Below are 19,298 nucleotides of genomic sequence, written 5' to 3'. Positions count from 1 at the left end.
CTAAACTTTCACTAGAAAAGGGTATATCCACACATATGCACCCAAATGAGCTCACACATTCATAACGCCATCGAAAACTGTTCTGGTTGCTTCTCCTTCCAACCCATCATAAAATCAAGCAATATCGACGTTAGATCTGAAGTTACACTGGCATTTGCACTCCGCAACTGGACATTCCACGTGTCTATCAAACCAATTCACCGCATGATCCATATGAGCAGCATGTTTGCATTTCATGCAGAAAGTCAGTTGGTTGCCCATTCTCTTGACCAATGGATCCTCCGAAAGCTCTGGCCTGTCCGATCTTGGAGAGCCACAAATCTCTAAACAGATTCCGCAGCGAGGTAGATGCGAACCACAACGAGGACAGCTAAGGCCGGCGTTAATGCCGCTAGACATCAAAGGATTGCGTTCGTCGGCGCTAGAAGAGGGACCAGCGGATGAATTAGGAGGTGCGGGAGCAGCGCCTGTAGCATTATGACGATCGTTTGCCGAACGGTTATCGCAAAAGAGACAACGAAGAGTGACTTGACGGATGGGGGGTTTAATAACTGGAATACCGTCTCGTTGACGAGACTTCTTGGCTGAACCTTGGTCAAATTGGACGCGCAGTATGAATTGTTGATGCCGATTTAAATAAGCTTGGTAGTCACGACGCCAGGCATCGCAGCGGATGTCGGAGATGTAACGAGGGTAGCAGAAAGACATGATTAGAATGGCGGTTTGGTAGTCAAAGAACTTTGCGACATATTTCGCCAAAATATCGACCATGTTGTCCGTGATTCCTGCAAGAACGATACCTTCGATGTCTCCATGTTTGATAGCTTCTTCCATTTCCTGGTCAAGCCACTCTGTGAGTTGTAGGTCACTAAGGTATCTTAAAGCCACACCGGCACGATATCTCAATGGTAAAGCGGTCTCATTTGCGATGACCTCCCAGTCTCTTGTTGTAATGTAGCTAAATATAGCTCTTAGATATGGATCGTCCGACATGTGAGCTTGTTCTCGAAGTGTCTTGCTCCAATTGGAGAGATCAACGTTGGGGGGACTCTTGACGGTGACATCGAGCGCCACAGCAACAAATACTAGCTCTTTATCGCCACGTCTAAGGATCTCGACTGCTTCTTCAGGCTCGCCCTCAAACAGCGCCCTTGCAGCTGCTTTAGTAAATTCTCCTCTTCCCTCTAGACGAGCCAACATCTCCTTTAGTTCCGCGGCAGGTGTTGCAAAACTGCACTGAGCAAGGCATAATTGTCGGTGTTGGGGCTTCATAGTTGGCACACCAGTATATTCTTCATGGCCGACGCGTTTATTAAGAGAAGCAATAAGTCGTTCCCATTGAGTGTGATCAGGTATGACAGTGCTCTCAACAAGTCTTGATTCGGCCTTTCCACCGAGATTATTGTTCCACAAGGCGTGAACTCCCAAATAGCTTAGGTCAAGGGTCGAGGACAGCATACCGTCATCCTTAGCAGCTTTCTCGGCAACTGATGATCTTAGAAAGTTTCAAAGATGATAAAGAGAAAGACATACCTGAAATCCAATACCACACATCCCTAAGCCATGGATCTTCCCTGAATATCGATTTGTTCTTATTGCAATCAAACAAATAACCATTAAGAGCACGTTGAATAAACAGATTATCAATTAGCATAGCGTCAGCCTTAGAAGATGGTATGCGAGATCCAAGTAACAGCTCATGCATCTCCCTACTTGAGCGAATCTCAGTCGTCGACAGATTTTGAGTCTTCGACTTTCCCTTGCCCAAAAGACTCATAGCGGATAGTTTATTACTTAAAGAGCCAAACCCATTATAATCGCCAACACCCCCTCTCTTAGTAAACGTTTCAGATACTGGATCGTTGACGATCGAAAGCTGCCGGTCTATAGCTTCTGCAAAAGTTGCTTTTGTAAAAGCTGCCCTTTTGATCTGACTGCCAGGGATTTCCGCTTTAATTTCTGGTGCTGGAGCTTCGGGACGCTCAAGAGCTTTGTCGAGTGCAGCCGCTAAAGACTTTTGAACATGTGATGTGTTGTATCCGTCTGGTCCAAAGACTGGCGTATTAAACTTCAACTCTTCTGCAAAAAGGGGGCCAAGGTTCGCCCGACGCTCGGTGGCATCTGCGAAGTCCATCAAAGTATGATAGGGTACCTTATCATGGTTATGTGGCGGTTGCCATGGCATGAAATCCATCATTTGTCCATTACTAGAGGGTGGTGTCTGCATAATCTCAAATGATCCCGAAGCCCTTAACGCAACAACGCGAGGCTGCAAATCTGTGTTGCCTAGTGTTAACCAATCAAAAGAGACAATTCTGTCCTCTTGCCTGCGGCCATGATCTGGGTCTACATATGAATATTCGAGATCAAATGATTTCTTGACCTGAAGTAACTCCGGGCTTCCTTTGACATCATCTTCAGAGCCAGGATCGTAATACTCTTTGTTAGTCTTCAAAATTTGAAGTTGACCGGAATTTGAGAGAACACCCAAAGTTCCTCGATGCTCTCGACAATAGCGCAATGATTTAATATACGAACCCTGTTTGTCGGTAGAAATGACCTTCTTTAGTTGCAGAGCGGCTCCCCAAACATATCCATCGTTATCGAAAGCATCTAAATACATCGGAGAGGCGGTGGCTCGTGTGCTGGCACGTCTATCCCAGACCATGAGTCCAGGTTGATCTAAAGAGGAGGAAGCAAAATAGTTGGGGTCTGAGTAGTCGATGGTAAGGTTATTGTTGCATTTAGTTTGAAATGTGATTACTCCGCCGCTCGGATCTATTATATATTAGTATACAGATCTAACAACATGAAGTCGAACTGACCTCTGAGATCATGGATTCGAACACAAGAGTTCTTGATACCAATAGCAAGGGTTTGCGGTTGGTCCTCAAAGAACTTGATGCTAGTTACCTGTTGGGTGTTGTCAGTAGCGCCATCAGGGGTGCTTTTCTCACGTCCACTCACGGTGGTCGACTCTAACTTTCTCGGCTCGACCGCATTATTTGGTACTTTCCATCCTGGCTGAGAGGTATCCCAACCAGTCAGACGTTGATTAACATCCCAAATCTGCAGGGAGCCATCATTGCGGACTCTTTCGAGACCAATTGCTAACAGTCCAGTAGTGTTAAAAGCGACAGCTTGACAGGCTCTAGGCTGTTTGATGGAAAGAGACAACACAGCATTAGAATTGTCGTCAACTCGTAGTAATTGAAGCTCGCCACTGGAAGTACCAACAGCAACCAAACCTTCGACAACTGGCGACCAGTCGAAAGTGTTCAAAGAGGGAATATCAATGTAACGGGATAAGGGTTCATACTCGAATTTACCTGGCCGTGCAAGACCCTTGGCCTCATAGACTTGAAGGATTCGATAATTTAAGTTGAACGCAACAAACTGTGCACGAGCCGAGTTTGGCGACCATCTAATGATTCCTTCCGTCTTGTCCATGTTTGCTGGAAAGTGCCAATCTGGTACTCTATCCCAATCTAAAAGTTTAACCCTTTCAACTCTTGCGTTCCTATCCGGTTATTTGTATCGCCAAATACCCAGTGGGTCTTGAGAACAGCCTGCAAATACCTATCAGCTGATCTGTCTGCAGTCAAGGCAACTCAATAGAACTCACCCTTTAGATGAGACGTTGCTGATTGCGAGGGTTTCGGTCGGAATCGGAAAGACCTGAAATCGGAAATAGTATTGTTCACGACTTCATGATTAGCACAATTTAGCTCTGGGTAGGTCTTGAATTGGTAGCCCTGCTGCTCTATAATATCCGGATTCCCAAGGGGATTGTTTATATTTTCAAGGTGTCCGACTTTGAAATCGTAATCGTCACCAGAGCAAGTAGTGATAGATTTGAACACTTTATTAGTTCGACTATTCTGCGATCCAAATAAATTCGGAGTAGCAGGCTGCCCTGAGTCTCTCGATCTATAAACCAACTATTAGTTAGAACGCTCCTAAATTTCATGTATTGCTTGAAAGTTGATTCTGTAAATTTGCTCTCTCGCCATACACAATGAAACAATGAGATATAATTCTGCACTGAATTCGATCTCTTTGGATCTCTACACGTCAAAAAATTAAGAAGTAGTAATAATTATTAAAAGGAAGCCAATATAACTTACAAGCTGGCTGCCATTGTATTCTTTGATGGCTCGTGCTCCGTCGGGTTAATGTTGTTCCATGCTGTTTCAAAGTGGATTTGGGTGTGGAGGAAATAATATTTTGCAAGTTTAACAAATTTGACAAGGCTGAGCAACTACAACAAATTCAGCTTTGAATCAATTTTTTTATCAATTCAACAACAACATGGCATCAAAACGCAAACTTTCGGATTCTGATGCCGCAGAAGTGGTGCATCCATCTAGACAAGTTCAAGTTTACGGCGATGAACCAAAACCTGCGAAAAAACGAAAGTCCGAACCTACCCTTAACAAAAAACAAGCTCACGCCTCCAGTGTTAACACCATAAAGAAGAAGATAAGAGACATCACAAGGAAGCTTGAAAGGGCGCAGGATCTTCCTGCAGACGTGCGCGTGGAGGATGAGCGAGCTCTTGCTGCATACCAACAGGAATTGGCTTCTGCAGAAGCTGAGAAGATTCGGCAAAAAATGATCAAGAAATACCATATGGTCAGGTTCTTTGGTATGTTACTTCCTCGGCACAGGATTTGTTTTCCAACAGACTAATTGGGAGTTATAGAGCGTCAAAAGGCTACCAGGCAATTAAAGAAACTTCGGAAACGTCTTCTGGAATCCGAATCTACCGAGGAAGTTGAGCAATTGAAGGATGAAATGCACATTCTCGAGGTAGATCTCAATTACACTCAATACTACCCTCTAAGTGAAACATACATTAGTCTTTATCCGCCAAAGGGCTCGGGAGACGATGCAGAAGATAAAGCGACTAAGGAAAAACCACCAATGTGGAAGGAGGTCGAAAAGTGCATGGAAGAAGGAACTCTTGATCGATTACGGAATAGAAAACCAGAAGTCACCGCTTCGACTACAAAGCCTGTCAGACTTCCAGAGAGAAAGCTTGCAAAGCCCAAGTCAATACCTCAACCAAAGCCTGTTGCGCAAGCCCCAGCTATTGACACTACAGGAATGAACCGACGCCAGAGAAGAGCTCAGCGCGGGGTCGAAGACACTCGGGCTACAAAGATCGCAAAGAACAAATCTACAGGATTTTCTAAGAACCAAGCATTTGGGGCCGTGGAAGGAGCAAGAGCGGATGAGGCTCAAGATGGTAATGTTAGTGATGGAGGTTTCTTCGAGGAGTAATGGTAATTTTGTGGAGTTGGACTGTATTACGATACCCGTTTATCAAACATGTTTAAGTGAAACCATGACTATCAATGTTGTACTGTTTTAACTTTCGACAAATTATGCTTGCTTTCGTGAGACGTTATGCTATGCTTCACCATTCAAGCAGCAGTCTGTAATTGGGAAGCACTGGAAGCTGATTCAGATAACAAAGTTTGTACTGCGTTGACTGTGAACCCTCTAGGAACATAGACTGGTCAGATAGCAGTAGATGGCACTTTGTAGTAAGCATGAATCTATTTTATTTCTGGCGCTTTGCGTTCATATGCGAAACAGCGTTAAACATAATGTTGTCTTAGGCGCATCTCATCTATGATGAACGCCATGTCAAGATCAAGAGTTATTCTCATCCATTTCTTTGCAAGGAAGTTGGGCATTTCAATCCAGCATGGGGAATTTTGACATTTTCAAGCATTCTATTAAGCCAGAACATTGGCATGAATGCAATTCCTCGCAATAAAAAGTACCTCTCAAAAATTACCAGCCTCTCCACTCCCATCATCCATTCACATAGACATTCAAAAGTCCATCCTCATCAATTGCCCACTTTACCACCCAAACAAATTTCAAAAGCGCAATTTTTTGGAATTCATCGAAACTCAATTCGGGAATGTCAGCAACGATTGCTGAGATCTTCTCTAAATTGGGGCATGCAGACGCGTGACCGTGGTACCTCCCATCTTTGCTTGTTTCTGAGGGTGACCGCTGTTTTTTGAATCTATATTCTTATGTGATGAGGCAGTGAATATATATCAAGTGGTGCGTAGAGTTTGGCACCAAGTTTGGTAGGTGAGCTCGTGCAATGACTTATGTAACTATTTAGTAAAAGGGCATTCGGAATTTTACTCTTCTTCACTTTGTACTTCATGGACTATTACGATACTGCAGGAACACTACTGCGGTAAGTAAAATAACTAAGCTCCCAAAAGAATCATAATTATGTCGTGTGGGTGGTGTACAGGGCGAGTGTACTGTAGTGAACAATCTGCTCATACATTAGATATGTTGATCCTCATCTGCGAAGCAAGAAACCATATACATATTGTTAAACAAGGTCGCTACCTTCAACAATTTAGGAACAAGCGGCTGCTCCCGATGGGCTGCGCTGGCTCAGTGGTCTTGAAAATCACTTTGCTTGTGCTTCAGTGTCGATGTAGTTTAGTTTCGACTGTAGAATTGTAACATTAGGGCTTTGGCCTGAACTTTCGCTAGTTTAACGCTCCTTCTCGGAGCTTTTATCACTTTTTCAGTTTCTGAAAACCCACTTTTTCTCCATCCACTTTTTTTGTCTTTGAATCGACAATTAAAGAGTCGTTTTGGATTGATTCAATATATCAACATCCAGTGGCGTCATTTTAACCTGCTGAAGTCATGAAACTACCACTCATCTCGTTTTTCAAGTGCGCGTAGAATGAAGAGTGGGGATACAGATCACAAGTGACAATCAAGACACTCTGTATTATCTTGGTCCCAGAAATAATTTGGTTCCTAGCCAGGGCTGTAATCATTGAGTAAAGGGGTATTTTTTGGTGAATTACCTAGTAAGAATAAGGTCTCTACGAGAGAATTAAGTGAATACAGTATGATCGAACCCCTGCTTCGAGATTCGGTTCCAACGCACCTACCTGTGGATAGGATGGACTCCGCTGTAAGATCACGCTGACATAACAGCATTTACCATAATCGAAAGGTGTCTTTATTGACCGACCCAGAGACCAGAAGGGCCTTTTCAACAACTGATGTATTCATTGCCAGCAACCTATGGCCACCAAACTGCAGAATTGACCGAAAGATAACTCTCTTCAGGCTCGCCCTGTTAATAACAAAAGAAGGGCGACAATATGGAGATGGGTCATGCCCTGCTACTCGAAATATCTCGGTAACTCGCCACACTTTTGGCAACGAAGAGCTGAATGATAGAGGCTGAATGACAGCGGTAGCAATGAGAAGAAACTAGATATAACTTCACCGATAGTATGAAGCTAGTAGTTAATGTAGGGGACAGAGTGACTGCAACTAGCTATGCAATCCTATCAGTATATCCTCAAAACTGGTCTTGATCAAGACATATTCTTGCTGAATTGCAAAGCTCCAAAGATCTTTGCGTACCCTGATTACGGCTCAGATAGAAGTTTTTTGGATCATTATTAAGTACCTAGGCAGTGTCTTACGACCTCTTGACGTCTACAGTAGATGGAATCCTGATCTCATTCTCAAATTGCCTGCAGATAGGGCCCTTCCATATTGCTGTAAAGATTTGCTTGAGGGATTGCTCAAAGTTTCAGAGCCATTCGCTCTCTGAACTATCGCAGCACTTGACTATATAACTATACAGCAGCCTCCAGACACAGTACTCACGAAACTTTCCCTGTCAAGCATTCAAAGACATCGATAATCCATCTGCTAACTACAAGCTATTCATCACGTGTGAGGGGTCGTCCCACAACGCTAATGCGGCCCCACAAGCACCTAATCCACCCCACCTTCCCAAGCAAGCCTCAAGCCTCAAAAAAAAAGCACATCCCTACCCTCCAACAATGAGCATCATCAAAATCCCATCTGACCTTTAAAATTCCATCACCAACACGCCACCGAAAATGTCTCGCATACTGACCGACAAAATACGCATCGAGCCCGAGCAAACTGAACCCGAAGACCTTTTCCAATCTTCCCTCTCCGCCCTCTTCCCCGACGATATTCAAAATCAACACGGCGACAAAGATCAACACATCATCTACACCTCCCCAACTCTTGGCGAAATAGTTCTCGAATTATCTTCTCCCGCTGGCGAAAAGGGGAGATTGTTATTCGCACATTATCTCTGGAACGCAGGATTACAACTTGCTGAATTTTTTGAAGAAGGGGATGGAAAGCGAGGAGGCAGAGAACGATGGGAAGTTACAGGCGAGAGAGTTTTAGAGGTTGGTAGTGGGACGGGACTAGCAGGCATAGTGGCTGCGTTGATGGGAGCAGAAGAAGTGGTTCTAAGTGATTACCCGGACGAAAATGTGCTTACGAATCTAAAGAAGAATGTAGCGAAGAACATCGAGACGAATGGCTTTGGAGATGTAAAAGTACAGGGTCATGAGTGGGGAGTATTGACCGATGAGTTTTCGATGGAGAATAAAGAGAGTTTTAGTAGAGTGATTGCGTCGGATTGTTTGTGGATGCCGTGGCAGCATGAGAATCTTTTGAAGTCGATTAGGTGGTTTTTGAAGGAAGATGGGCGGTGAGTTACCATTGAAGACTTGTTCTTTCTAATTTCTCTGGCTCCATACTACCTAAAGGATATTGTTTTGCTGGGCACAGATGAGCGATAAAACTTCCCCGTTGGCAGAATAACTGATTCAATAATATCTAGGGCTTGGATTTGCGCAGGATTTCACACAGGCCGGGAACTAATGCGTGGGTTCTTCGAAGAGGAGAAGCTGACAACAGCTGGCTTGGAGATAGAAACAATATACGAGAGAGATGCTAATGGTGTCGAGAGAGAGTGGGTTGCGGATAGAGGAGCTGAGGATCGAGATGCAATAGCCAGAAAGCGATGGCTGGTAATTGCCGTTATAAAGAGACGATAAACCTGTCCCTCGAAGAAAAATTGTACACAATTCATTTACATATCGTCTCTTTCATATCTCACCGGCGAGGATAGTGGTGTTTGTTGTAATACTTTTCAAATAGATTGGATGGGCTAGAACCAGGCATCCGTAGATAGCTATAATCATAGTATAGAGAGGTTGACACCAATTCGTGGCAGACCATCAAAAGCCATGGAAAATGTCCTTCGCTTCTCTGGAAAAACAACGCGTACAGAATAAACTGGTGAGAATAAGAGTACAACACCAATATGAGCCCAATATAAGCAATCTCTTCCATCTAAAACGCCGCCATTTTCTTGGGCCTTTAGCCTCAAATCATGCTCAAATCATTGGAACTTTTCCGTCTCAACGATTATTTTAACGTCGCCATCCATCCACTCTGTCTTTCTGACCGATAAGAGAGCCATGGCATACGTTGCTTCCGATTTGACCTCGACCAAGCCATTGGGGCCCAAAACTTTCATAACTGTCTTCTTATAAGGTGCTTTTACTGCCGCATCGACATGTGCAGTAAAGCTGACGAAACCTACACAGTTTGTGGGATTTAAGGTAAACATATCCCTGATACGTTTGCCGTTATGAATAATATTGATATGATACTCAAGTGGTGCCGGCTGCTTGGCACTAATGTTTGGAGTTTTAGCTATTTGTGGTTCAGTCACTCCATTAGCGGTTGCACTGACTGCTACGGCTTGACTGGATGCAACTTGATTGGGCAAACTGAGCTTGGGATCAATTGTGGAGGGGCTGGATGCATGGGTGCCGTGAGAAAACGCGGCGGCGTGTAACTGGGAAAGTTCTTCCTCTTTCTTTCTTTGGATCCTTAGGTTAAGGGCATATAGTCGCTGTCTCTCATTGGTGACCATGCGACGCAATAAAGGGGTAATTCTAGAGATGATCCTAGCGATGACTGTTAGAGAAAGTAGCAGGTGAATCGATAATTACAAAATTCACCTATTTGGCATTTGAGGCCACATGCACTTCCTCGTAGCACCACTTGGAGAATCTTTACTAAAAAGCTTTTGACCCCATCCCTCTCCTCCTTCTGCCTCGTCAGCCAAAAAATTTCTGACACATGCATAGAGCTTTAGCTTCGTCATATCATTGTCTCTTTTTTCTTTAGTGCCGACACATGCGCTTCGATCTGGGTGACTCGGATCTAACATGTAGTCCTTGGCTGCAGCTTGCAGCGTGATAAAGTCTTCAGGTGCTAATTCTAACTTTGCGAAAAGCTTCGACATTGCCGGTCCTACAATGTGGTTAGCCACAATCTTATATGATAACAACGGGGAGATTTACTAGTATATTTTCTATTAGTTGCTGAGGATTTTCGAAAAAGTGCTGCGGCTGAATAAACACCATGCGCTCTTGGGTTGAGATCAGGAATTGTCGACGATTTAGCACGAGAATCGTTACCATCGCCCTCACCCTCAACCTCAGCCTCATCATCATCTTCCTCGATATCAGAAGGTTCCGATCCCCATATTTCTCGTTCTCTCGCAGCTTCCTCTTCCTCTTCCTCTGTAAGCTTTCGCACTTTTCTTGGTCTCGATTTAGCATTTATGAAACCAAACATTTCCCCCCCTTCCTCTGCTGCATCTTCCGATTCATCTCTGCGACGCTTTGAGGATGCATTGCTTGGTGAACCCCGAGTACTTTGTCCGATACCATTATTGCTTGATGGTGTACCTGATCGCATGCCAGTTACCCCTCCAGCCGTATCAGCAGCTCTCAAAAGGGTTGCGAACTGTGCATTTGTGCTAGTAGATTTAGGAATCTCATGATTGCGAGATGAGTCCCATTTTGTGTTTGTGAGTTTTTCCAACAATTCTATTGGATCATCTATATCTGCAATATCGTTGACGGTCAATTCACGCCTGTCTATTTATCGAGTCAGTAGTGTGATATTAGAGAAATGTGACATTAGAGATCGCTACTTACTCGATGGATAATTTGGTAAATCCGCATATCTATTACCAGTACTATCTCCATGTTCATTCCCATATGATCCTAGGTATCTCACTGAATGTGCTTCATTTTGAATTGTTGAAGGTGTATGGAATTGAGTTGCGTTAGCCATGGTGCATTCGGCGATTGCTGGTGATGACTTGTGGGTACACCGTTTTGTCCTGTTTGCTCTTTACTCAAAATGCAATTTTCTTTTTGCGACTTTGGCTTGGTGGGTTGGTGGGTTGATTGAAATGGTAATAAGATTTCATGTGATAATCGGGAAATCGGAATTAAAAAAGGGCTTTTTTTTTTTTGGCAAGGTTACTATTAGGTAGATGGATTAGTCATCATCCGTGTCTATGCAAGCTTGTGGATGGAATTTTACCAACAAAAGCGGATTGAGGATTGAGGCAGAACTAATAATGTCCTTTAGTGGGCCAAAGGTAACTAGTAATAAATGCTTCATTGTGTGAATTCATCATACAAGTCGGTATACACACTAGATAATCACTAGAGCCCATTTATTAATGCCATTCATTCATACATCAGAACTGATACGAGATAGAACAACAACTAAATAATCACTCTATTGATTGTCGATACCTTTTCACACTTCTCTAAATGGAACCACTTTCTATCATTGTTCTGATATAATAGTCATGATAGAAACGCTTGCAACTTCATCGCCTATAGGCTCAGAGATATTTGCTTCGATTGCCCTGTTGGTTATTAGTCTAGTGGTACTACTTATACTCCGACATTATCTGCCTATCCGTACGACTCCAGCATACCTTCTCGTTCCTATCTTTTTCGCGCTCTGGCTGCCGGCAAGTATCGTATTGCTTGTTCCTATTGATCTTGCTTCAAGTGCAAGGACTGAAGACGCGGGAAGTCGAGGAGTATGGCTTTACGATCGAGTGCTGTTGGTCGCCTGGCGTATCACATACTGGCTCACATTTGCCTTGACTTGGTTCGAGACACTTCATGCCTCTACTTGAGACCATACTGATAATTCCCTAGGTTCATTTTACCCATACTTGCTGAATATGCTGATGCTGGTTATCGAGATCCAAAAGGCCGTCTACTATTTTCATTGCGCGCAAATGCCAAGTATCAAGCCCTTATTCTTGGGGCCGGCCTGGCTACGATGTTATACATTTTTATCAAACAAGGAGTGTCCCCCGAGTCATTAAAGAGTGTGGTTATGGCTCTTGCATATTGTTGGGGTCTGGTTTTGGCCATTTATCTCATGGGTCATGGGCTTGTCGCGATACCTCGAAACCTTTTTAGAAATGCGAGCATTAGTGGAAAACTGAGGAGGATTCAAACTCGGGCACCTAAGGTTCATGAAAACATGGAGGAGGCGATTCAGAAATTGGAAGGTTTGGAGGCACAGGTTGCCCAATTGGCTCAACGAAAAACAGGTACTGCGAGGGACTTTAAGGACTGGATCGAGGAACTTGCGGATGAAACACATTTACCCGAATCTCGACCACGAACTTTGTCACGGTGGATGCCTGAACCAAGTGCAACCATTCCGAGTGTCATTACGGAACGATATCTGGCAGATCTCAGTCGCCAGCTGACAAGAGCTAGACACAGTCGTGCCCGGTATCTCGATGAATGGGATCGACTTCTCAAAGATGCGGTGCACACACAGACCGTATTGGATTCAGCGGCATCAAAGAAGATCGATATCGGCCAAAGCTCCCCCCATTCTTCTGCATTCAATCGAACCACTATTCTTACACCTCATACTCGGTATCTTTACGAGTACTTCTTTCTGCCGTACTCCAAAACTGCATTGGGCGTTATTTTAACTTTCGCGTCGATATGCATCATTTGGTCTGAATTCATCAAGTCTATCAATCCGATTTTTTCTATAATTGCCGTCACTGTAGTTCATCATCGGGATAGTGAGAAAGGGGAGATTGGATTTGCAGGCCAGGTGATTGCATCTTTCTGGATTCTATATATGTGTGCAGCAGCTTTGAGCTCTTTGTCTGAAGTCAAGGTTTGGCGGGGACGCGCACTTGTCAGGAGAAACACTCATGGAGAGGCTGCTATGTGGTTTGCAATGCAGGTAGCCAAGCTTTCCGTGCCACTTTCCTTCAACTTTATTACCTTTCTTCCGCCAGATGTCTACAAGAAGACAATGTTTTACAAATTTCTTGGAAAGTTAATTGTATTCACACCTTTGGGGGACTGGTTCGATTGGTTCTTCCCAATATTTATATTAGTTCCTGTATGTGCGACCCTTTTCAATTTATATGGAAAGGTCAAAGATTGTGTGGGATATGGAGGAGTTATTGAAGATGAAGATGAAGAAAATGAAAGTGGCTATGGTACAGGATCTTGGCGTGAAGGTCGTGATCTGATTGAGCGTGAGCTTAATGGTGGCCATTCATCACTCGGTGGACTTGGGGAAGTTTCTGTAGATCGACGTTCGGTTCCGAACAACCCTAGCAACCGGGCCGCTCCTGTATTGACTGTTCCGCGAGCCGAGAGGCAACGAGCCCTTGGTACAGCATCTACCTCGAGACCAAGTGGTGAGCCCCAACAACGCCGCGTCGAACCCGAAGAAGAGAACTTTTTTGAGGCATTGGGACACCGAATGAAGAATACCATCGATACTTTTGAGCCACCACGATTTCTCGAAGGAATCAAGAAACCGAAATGGATGGGCGGGGATGAAGAAAATGACGGACAATCGAGCAGAAGTGGGAACGATTTCACTCGCTGGTTTGGGGGTGGTAACCAAGAAGGAAGGGTAAGATTGTAAGGAGCATTATACAGGTTGTACTTTCTTATGGGCATAGCGGGCGGAGTTTGTATAAGAGTTGGAAAGGTCGTATACCTTAATACCTAGACACTTTTGAATCCATAGAATAATCAATGATTAGATGTAGTATATCCCTCAACGGTTTTCTTTGATTGGCAGAGGAGACTTTTAACGAGATTAATCATTGAACCCCTAAAGATTTATATGAAACGAGAAGTTAAAATCTTCATCTTGCTGTCTCTCATTCAAAAGATTCTAGTCCGTTCTACTCGGTGAATCCCAGATCGTACAACGCACCAATCAATCCTCATCCTCAAAACTCTGTAATCCATTCTCCAGCCTCTTTTTAAAAAATCATCACTGATCAAAGCCTCACTAAGCCTAGACCTGCAGTTCTCACCGCAAGAAATAAAAACCCTGTCAATACGGACATGGCATCTGAATCTCCACAAGCACAGCAGTATCCACTTCGATTATCTATCTGTCAGACCCAGATTTGCCCGTTGACACGGGTTTGTAGCGGGGTTTAACGCCAGAGCCGCTCCAGGTACCGGACGATATTTTTGTTCTGGATTATGAATTGAGTCTTTTTCTTCTCTCTGTATTCTTCTGCCTTCTTTCAGCTTGCTTTACGACTCGTTGCTAGAGTTTTTGATTCTAATTGATTATTGAAGAGTGACTTTGAATTTGAAAACTCGGCTGACCACCAATTTTTGGACGGGGAAAGACGATTTTGATGTATGAATTATTTGAATGAGCATCTCAAAATCTGAGGTCGATAGCAGGAATTCCATAACCATAATTAATACATGAATATTTGCAAAGATGGATGATTATATGTTTACGTTAGTATTATGAGTTTGAATTTGCTTTGGGGAAGTTTGCTGATTTGATATCTGGTAGGTCAAATGTCGCTCGGTGCAGAAATGTCATTGAGCATACTAGTTATTTGGAGATGGTATCTTATTCGGTAAGAGATGCTTCAGTGATAGTGAGAAGATCATTGCTAACTTTGTTGCAGGATCCTACTTTGAATACGATAGAAGAACACCCTTTAACACCTGATGAATTTGAGAATTTTCTTAATCGGAGGGTGAGATGAATTATTCTTCAATGTCATGAGATTTTACTGACGCCTGTTCTTCTATAGGGTGCTTTCGCTCCTCCAGAATTACCAGAGGGAGTGGAACAGATAGCATGCGTTCGGTTGATGTGCGCATTCATCGACGAACCTTTCATAATGAGATGCTAACATGTTAACAGCCTTCAACTGAATGCCAAGCACCCAGATACTTTCGCTACCAATGTCCTCAGTTTTCCATCCGCTACATATATTTCCATGGTGAAGACTTTGAATTTACCGTTTAGATCAATCGAATCTGGGAGTGCCGTCGGTCCTATATTCTGGGCTGCTTATGATCAGGATGAGAAAAATCCTCATCTACGCAAGTTTTCATTCTCCTATAAGCAATACATCAACTAACATGTCATCAGAAATCGTGAATCGCAAAAGTGATGTCCGGAAAAAGGGGTTGACGCGTGGTTGGGAACTTACTCTTTCTCACGATATCAACTCTGGGTTAACAACTGGATTTGCGAAAGGCACAGAAAGTTCCGACATGGTAGAATCTATTAGACATCTCAAAGCTTGTATTCTCCAAATCGGACATCCGATGCTGTTACCAGCCATCATCTTTTCCCACGACATATCATATAAGACCGATCTCAAGCAACGAGATGCACGTGACTGGCTGCGCAAACTTGAGCATGCTGTATCGATGCGTTCGGAGATTGAAGAGAAAGAGGGATATGTGAGGGAAGGTGTTATAGATCTCGATGCTATCAATAGAGATTTGGTTGAATGTCATTCCCAAGTGCTATGGAAGAGACCGAAAGCTTATCTGCAGATTTTAGCACAGCTGGAAAAGGCAATGAAGATGTTTGAGGAGAAATTGCCAGAAAGGAGAAAAGATGAAACTATGAGAGCTCTGCAGGCTAGTATGTTGGCGAGATTTGATTTCTATCGGGTCAAGCTTCAGGGTATCGACAGTTACGCATATACAACGTTGCAGAGATTAGATATCCAAAGAAGCGCAGTTCGTATTCCTTCCCCCTCAGTCTTTGCAAAACTAATCAAAGAAAAACTAGCTCTACAACATCATCGCGCAAAAGGAATCTAAACTCAATTTCCAAATGGCCAAAGAACAACGCCAGCTTGCTCATGCCGCAAAACGCGATTCTAGCACTATGAAAACCATTTCGCTCCTCAGTGCCATCTTCTTCCCCGGCGCCTATCTCGCTTCCGTCTTCTCGATGACTTTTTTCAATTTTCAAAACGAACCGGGTACACCGGCTGTTAGCGAGAGTTTCTGGTTATATTGGGCAGTGACGATTCCGTGCACGATGATTATAGTAGGATGGTGGTATGTGTGGGAGAAGAAGAGGGAGCGGAGATATAGTTTGGAGGATATTGATTTGGAGAAGGGAAGCGATGATATGGAGAAGGAAATCATGGCGACGATGAGAAAAAGAACGATGAGTAAGGCTAGTACGTGGGAGAGACAGAATCCGATGGGGAATGCGAATGGCCATGGTCATGTCCATGCAGGTGTACATGGTATTAGTGAGAAGGTCCATGGGATTGGAGAGAAACTGGGGAAGAAAATGGAGTAGCGAGTAAGCGAGCGAGCGGGAAAGGGGATGTCTGAGAAGCTTTGAGAGATGAGATAGGAATGGGATGAATGTATATTGGACTTGGAGTTTGGGATATGAAGTTTTCCATTCTTCTAATCACGGCATAGGATATACATGCATGCGCGCATGGAAGGAAGGGGAAAAGGAGTTTTTGCTCTCGCTTTTTGTTTTACATTCTACGTTGCTTTTTTCCTTCTCCTTTACGTGGATTTCACGGTTTGCAAGTTTCACGAATTCACGATGATGAGATCAGATCAGATCAGATCGATGCTACGATTTATGATGGGACGAACGAGGAGATGCATGGATATAGAATCTAAAAATGTATACCAGATACAGACTACATACATACCTAGGTATCAAGAATTGAACATTGAATAAATACAATATCTCTACACGTCGTGATACGACGTGAGATCTCACATTGGGTTTCGAATAGATGAGATAAGTATCTACTCTCGATTTTCCACCTCCCCCTTTTTTCCTTGCGTGGTGGCTATTTCTGGGGTGTATCCAGTATATCCAATACATCCACTTACGAGTCACTATGCTGAGTACTCGTACTCGTAGAATAATGAAAGAATAAAGAGAAGTGATAGAGATCCCCGCATCTAACTAGGAAACCTACAAACATACAATTTCGATTGCAGAGGTACTCACTTTTCATCAATTCACCCTTCAACCTGTTCAGACTGATCGACAGTTTGAAGTTTCGCCTTTGCTGTACGCAGGTGCTATCTTCAATTGCATTATTGAAAATGTGTGGAACTCAGCTCACCGGGAGCAAATCCCACGCTCGACGAATGAGAAACATTGGTAACAGTCCATGAACGAATACTTCATTCGATTGCATCAACTTATCTCTAGACTGTGAGATGGGATTGAGTGATAAATTTTCGACATTTGTCACATTTATCACTGTTCAATCGATCCGTCACTCCATGCGTGCCATGTCCATGTATATGAAATACAAAACATCAATTACAATTGAGTCCATAACCTTCCTCCCAAATTGGACTTACTCATTGTCCATGACCGACCAAATGTCCAACCAATAATTACACATAAAAACGCCGACACAAGACCTCCACCGTTTCCCAGTCCCGACCCCCAAACCTTACCCATTCTATCTCGTACACATATATATCCATACGGAACATTACTCGTCACCATCATCATTAACTTTTTCTCCTTTCCCATCCGGCCCAGATCCTCCGGCCACACTAGAAACAAACTCCTGATACTTGAATACATCCTGCCGTCTACTTCCACTCATTGCTCCTGTGTGTTTCGATAATGCTTTTCGTGCTGTGAATCCACCCATAACTCTATCAACTTCCCGTTCTGTCAAAGGTTTGACACCTGGATCGGGTGCTGTATGTATTAAAGCATCTCGTAATTCTGCATAATCGACTTGCCCACTATCATCTTCGTCGAATGCAGAAAATGCATCTAATAGTTCGGGAGTGGGCGAAAGAGTACATAGCTGTGTGGCGAGGGTATTGAGAAATGTAGGGAGTGTGATGGCCTGTGGAGTTGATGGTGGAAAGTAACCAGCTAATTCTGAAGCATTGGATGAAAGACCTGGAGAATATTAGCATCTTGACATGGTTTGTCAATTTGGCAATGTGTCAACGCTAACATACCCAATTGAGTCAACATGTCAGCTACGTCTTCTCTACCAACTTGTCCATCGCTGTCTCTATCCAGTATCTGAAATCCTTCCCTCATTTCTCTGACTTGCGCGTTTGATAATTTCGACAGCGCATTATCGTTATCATTAGAATAATTCGAACTCGCCGCTCTCAATGGACCACCAAATCCCGGACTCAATTGTGCGCCTTTTGTAGGTGAAGGTTCCGCTTCACGAAAGGCAGGAGGAATACCTCTTGGAGTCCATTTGCTTGTAGTTATTCCATCCGTCGAATTGGGTGTAACCGCATTACCAAGTCTACTTGGCGTCACCATGTTCTTGACAGCTGCAGGATTTGGATTTGGAGTTGATTGTCTTAAAGGAGAAATGGAAACTGGAGTAGGGGGTTGAGATTGGGATTCAGGTCTTCGAAATGGTGAAGCTCTAGGTGACCCGAACGAGAGCGGTGATGGTTTATAAGAGGCCGACATTGACTACCAAAAGTCAAAGTGCATTAGTCTTGCATTTTCCTTTGCTGGGTCGCAATGCATCATACTAAAGAGATGGAAGTAACGACTTTTGGAAAGTGGACCGGTGACAACTTACCATGGCTGTTGCGGAGGATCTAAAGATTCCCCAGAAAATCAATGCGAAAAGAGGGTAATGCTTGATGAATGTTATGAGAGAGAGAGAGAGAGCATGGATTTATTTAATTCTTGATGTTGTGTTAGGTATAGGTAGCATTGATGTGATATATCGACGGAATCAAGAGAAGGCAAGAACGAAGACTGGAATTGAGTCACATCAATTGGACCAATGTTCTGTGTGGGAAGAGTAGAAGGCAGGTAATGAATGAGTGAATGAGTGAATGAATGAATGGTACCCAACCTTATGAATGGTAATTATGATGAAGATGGAGAGGCTGAATGTTTTGGTTCGGTTGCTGGTGTAAACAAAACCAATTGGAAGCCCACCAAAAGCAAGGTTATCTCAATTCATGCGTCTGATTGGCGAATGGGGTGAATTATAATTAGATAATAAAGTTTCCTAGCACGAGGCTAATAATAACATAATAACTGGGCTGGACGGGGGCTCGAGACTGGGTTGAAATGCGAAGGATTCCAAGAACTTGGATATGTATTTAAGCAGTGGGTGGTGGGTTACAATCCTCACTCAGATGATGAAGTATCTACGGAGGATAAACATATATATATATCTATGGGTAACTTATAAGAAAGCTTTTTGAATATTATATAATACAGATGTAATTGATTATTCTCAAATTGATCCAGTTACTTGTAAGCGATTAATT

General features: G+C 43.5%; 7 protein-coding genes across 7 annotated transcripts; 4 read left to right on the top strand and 3 right to left on the bottom strand.

Moving 5' to 3' along the window:
* Positions 1 to 114: 114 nt before the first annotated feature.
* Positions 115 to 4,141, bottom strand: EAF01_007111 (uncharacterized protein; the record flags this gene model as incomplete). Its single annotated transcript, XM_038915365.1, has 7 exons — positions 115 to 1,487; positions 1,534 to 2,778; positions 2,826 to 2,913; positions 2,968 to 3,488; positions 3,549 to 3,569; positions 3,626 to 3,930; positions 4,128 to 4,141. The coding sequence occupies 7 exons, from the start codon at positions 4,139 to 4,141 to the stop codon at positions 115 to 117; spliced, it is 3,567 nt and encodes a 1,188-aa protein (XP_038769003.1).
* A 170-nt stretch (positions 4,142 to 4,311) lies between these two features.
* EAF01_007110 (uncharacterized protein) lies at positions 4,312 to 5,286 on the top strand (the record flags this gene model as incomplete). Its single annotated transcript, XM_038915364.1, has 2 exons — positions 4,312 to 4,648; positions 4,706 to 5,286. 2 exons carry the CDS (start codon positions 4,312 to 4,314, stop codon positions 5,284 to 5,286), a joined length of 918 nt encoding a protein of 305 aa, XP_038769002.1.
* Positions 5,287 to 7,925: 2,639 nt separating this feature from the next.
* On the top strand, positions 7,926 to 8,906 carry EAF01_007109 (uncharacterized protein; the record flags this gene model as incomplete). The annotated part of the gene is made up of 2 exons (XM_038915363.1): positions 7,926 to 8,557; positions 8,690 to 8,906. The coding sequence occupies 2 exons, from the start codon at positions 7,926 to 7,928 to the stop codon at positions 8,904 to 8,906; spliced, it is 849 nt and encodes a 282-aa protein (XP_038769001.1).
* Positions 8,907 to 9,253: 347 nt separating this feature from the next.
* On the bottom strand, positions 9,254 to 11,007 carry EAF01_007108 (uncharacterized protein; the record flags this gene model as incomplete). Its single annotated transcript, XM_038915362.1, has 4 exons — positions 9,254 to 9,827; positions 9,882 to 10,176; positions 10,227 to 10,808; positions 10,869 to 11,007. The coding sequence occupies 4 exons, from the start codon at positions 11,005 to 11,007 to the stop codon at positions 9,254 to 9,256; spliced, it is 1,590 nt and encodes a 529-aa protein (XP_038769000.1).
* A 529-nt stretch (positions 11,008 to 11,536) lies between these two features.
* On the top strand, positions 11,537 to 13,659 carry EAF01_007107 (uncharacterized protein; the record flags this gene model as incomplete). Its single annotated transcript, XM_038915361.1, has 2 exons — positions 11,537 to 11,847; positions 11,898 to 13,659. The coding sequence occupies 2 exons, from the start codon at positions 11,537 to 11,539 to the stop codon at positions 13,657 to 13,659; spliced, it is 2,073 nt and encodes a 690-aa protein (XP_038768999.1).
* Positions 13,660 to 14,484: 825 nt separating this feature from the next.
* Positions 14,485 to 16,332, top strand: EAF01_007106 (uncharacterized protein; the record flags this gene model as incomplete). The annotated part of the gene is made up of 7 exons (XM_038915360.1): positions 14,485 to 14,504; positions 14,563 to 14,629; positions 14,681 to 14,752; positions 14,810 to 14,871; positions 14,923 to 15,104; positions 15,154 to 15,755; positions 15,808 to 16,332. 7 exons carry the CDS (start codon positions 14,485 to 14,487, stop codon positions 16,330 to 16,332), a joined length of 1,530 nt encoding a protein of 509 aa, XP_038768998.1.
* A 1,180-nt stretch (positions 16,333 to 17,512) lies between these two features.
* On the bottom strand, positions 17,513 to 18,595 carry EAF01_007105 (uncharacterized protein; the record flags this gene model as incomplete). The annotated part of the gene is made up of 3 exons (XM_038915359.1): positions 17,513 to 17,937; positions 18,000 to 18,480; positions 18,593 to 18,595. 3 exons carry the CDS (start codon positions 18,593 to 18,595, stop codon positions 17,513 to 17,515), a joined length of 909 nt encoding a protein of 302 aa, XP_038768997.1.
* Positions 18,596 to 19,298: the final 703 nt, after the last annotated feature.

Source organism: Botrytis porri (assembly GCF_014898465.1).
Source record: "Botrytis porri strain MUCL 3234 chromosome Unknown BPOR_009, whole genome shotgun sequence".
Lineage (NCBI taxonomy): Eukaryota > Fungi > Ascomycota > Leotiomycetes > Helotiales > Sclerotiniaceae > Botrytis > Botrytis porri.
Note: the sequence above shows the minus strand (reverse complement) of the source record. Positions and strands in the feature narration are given on the sequence as shown.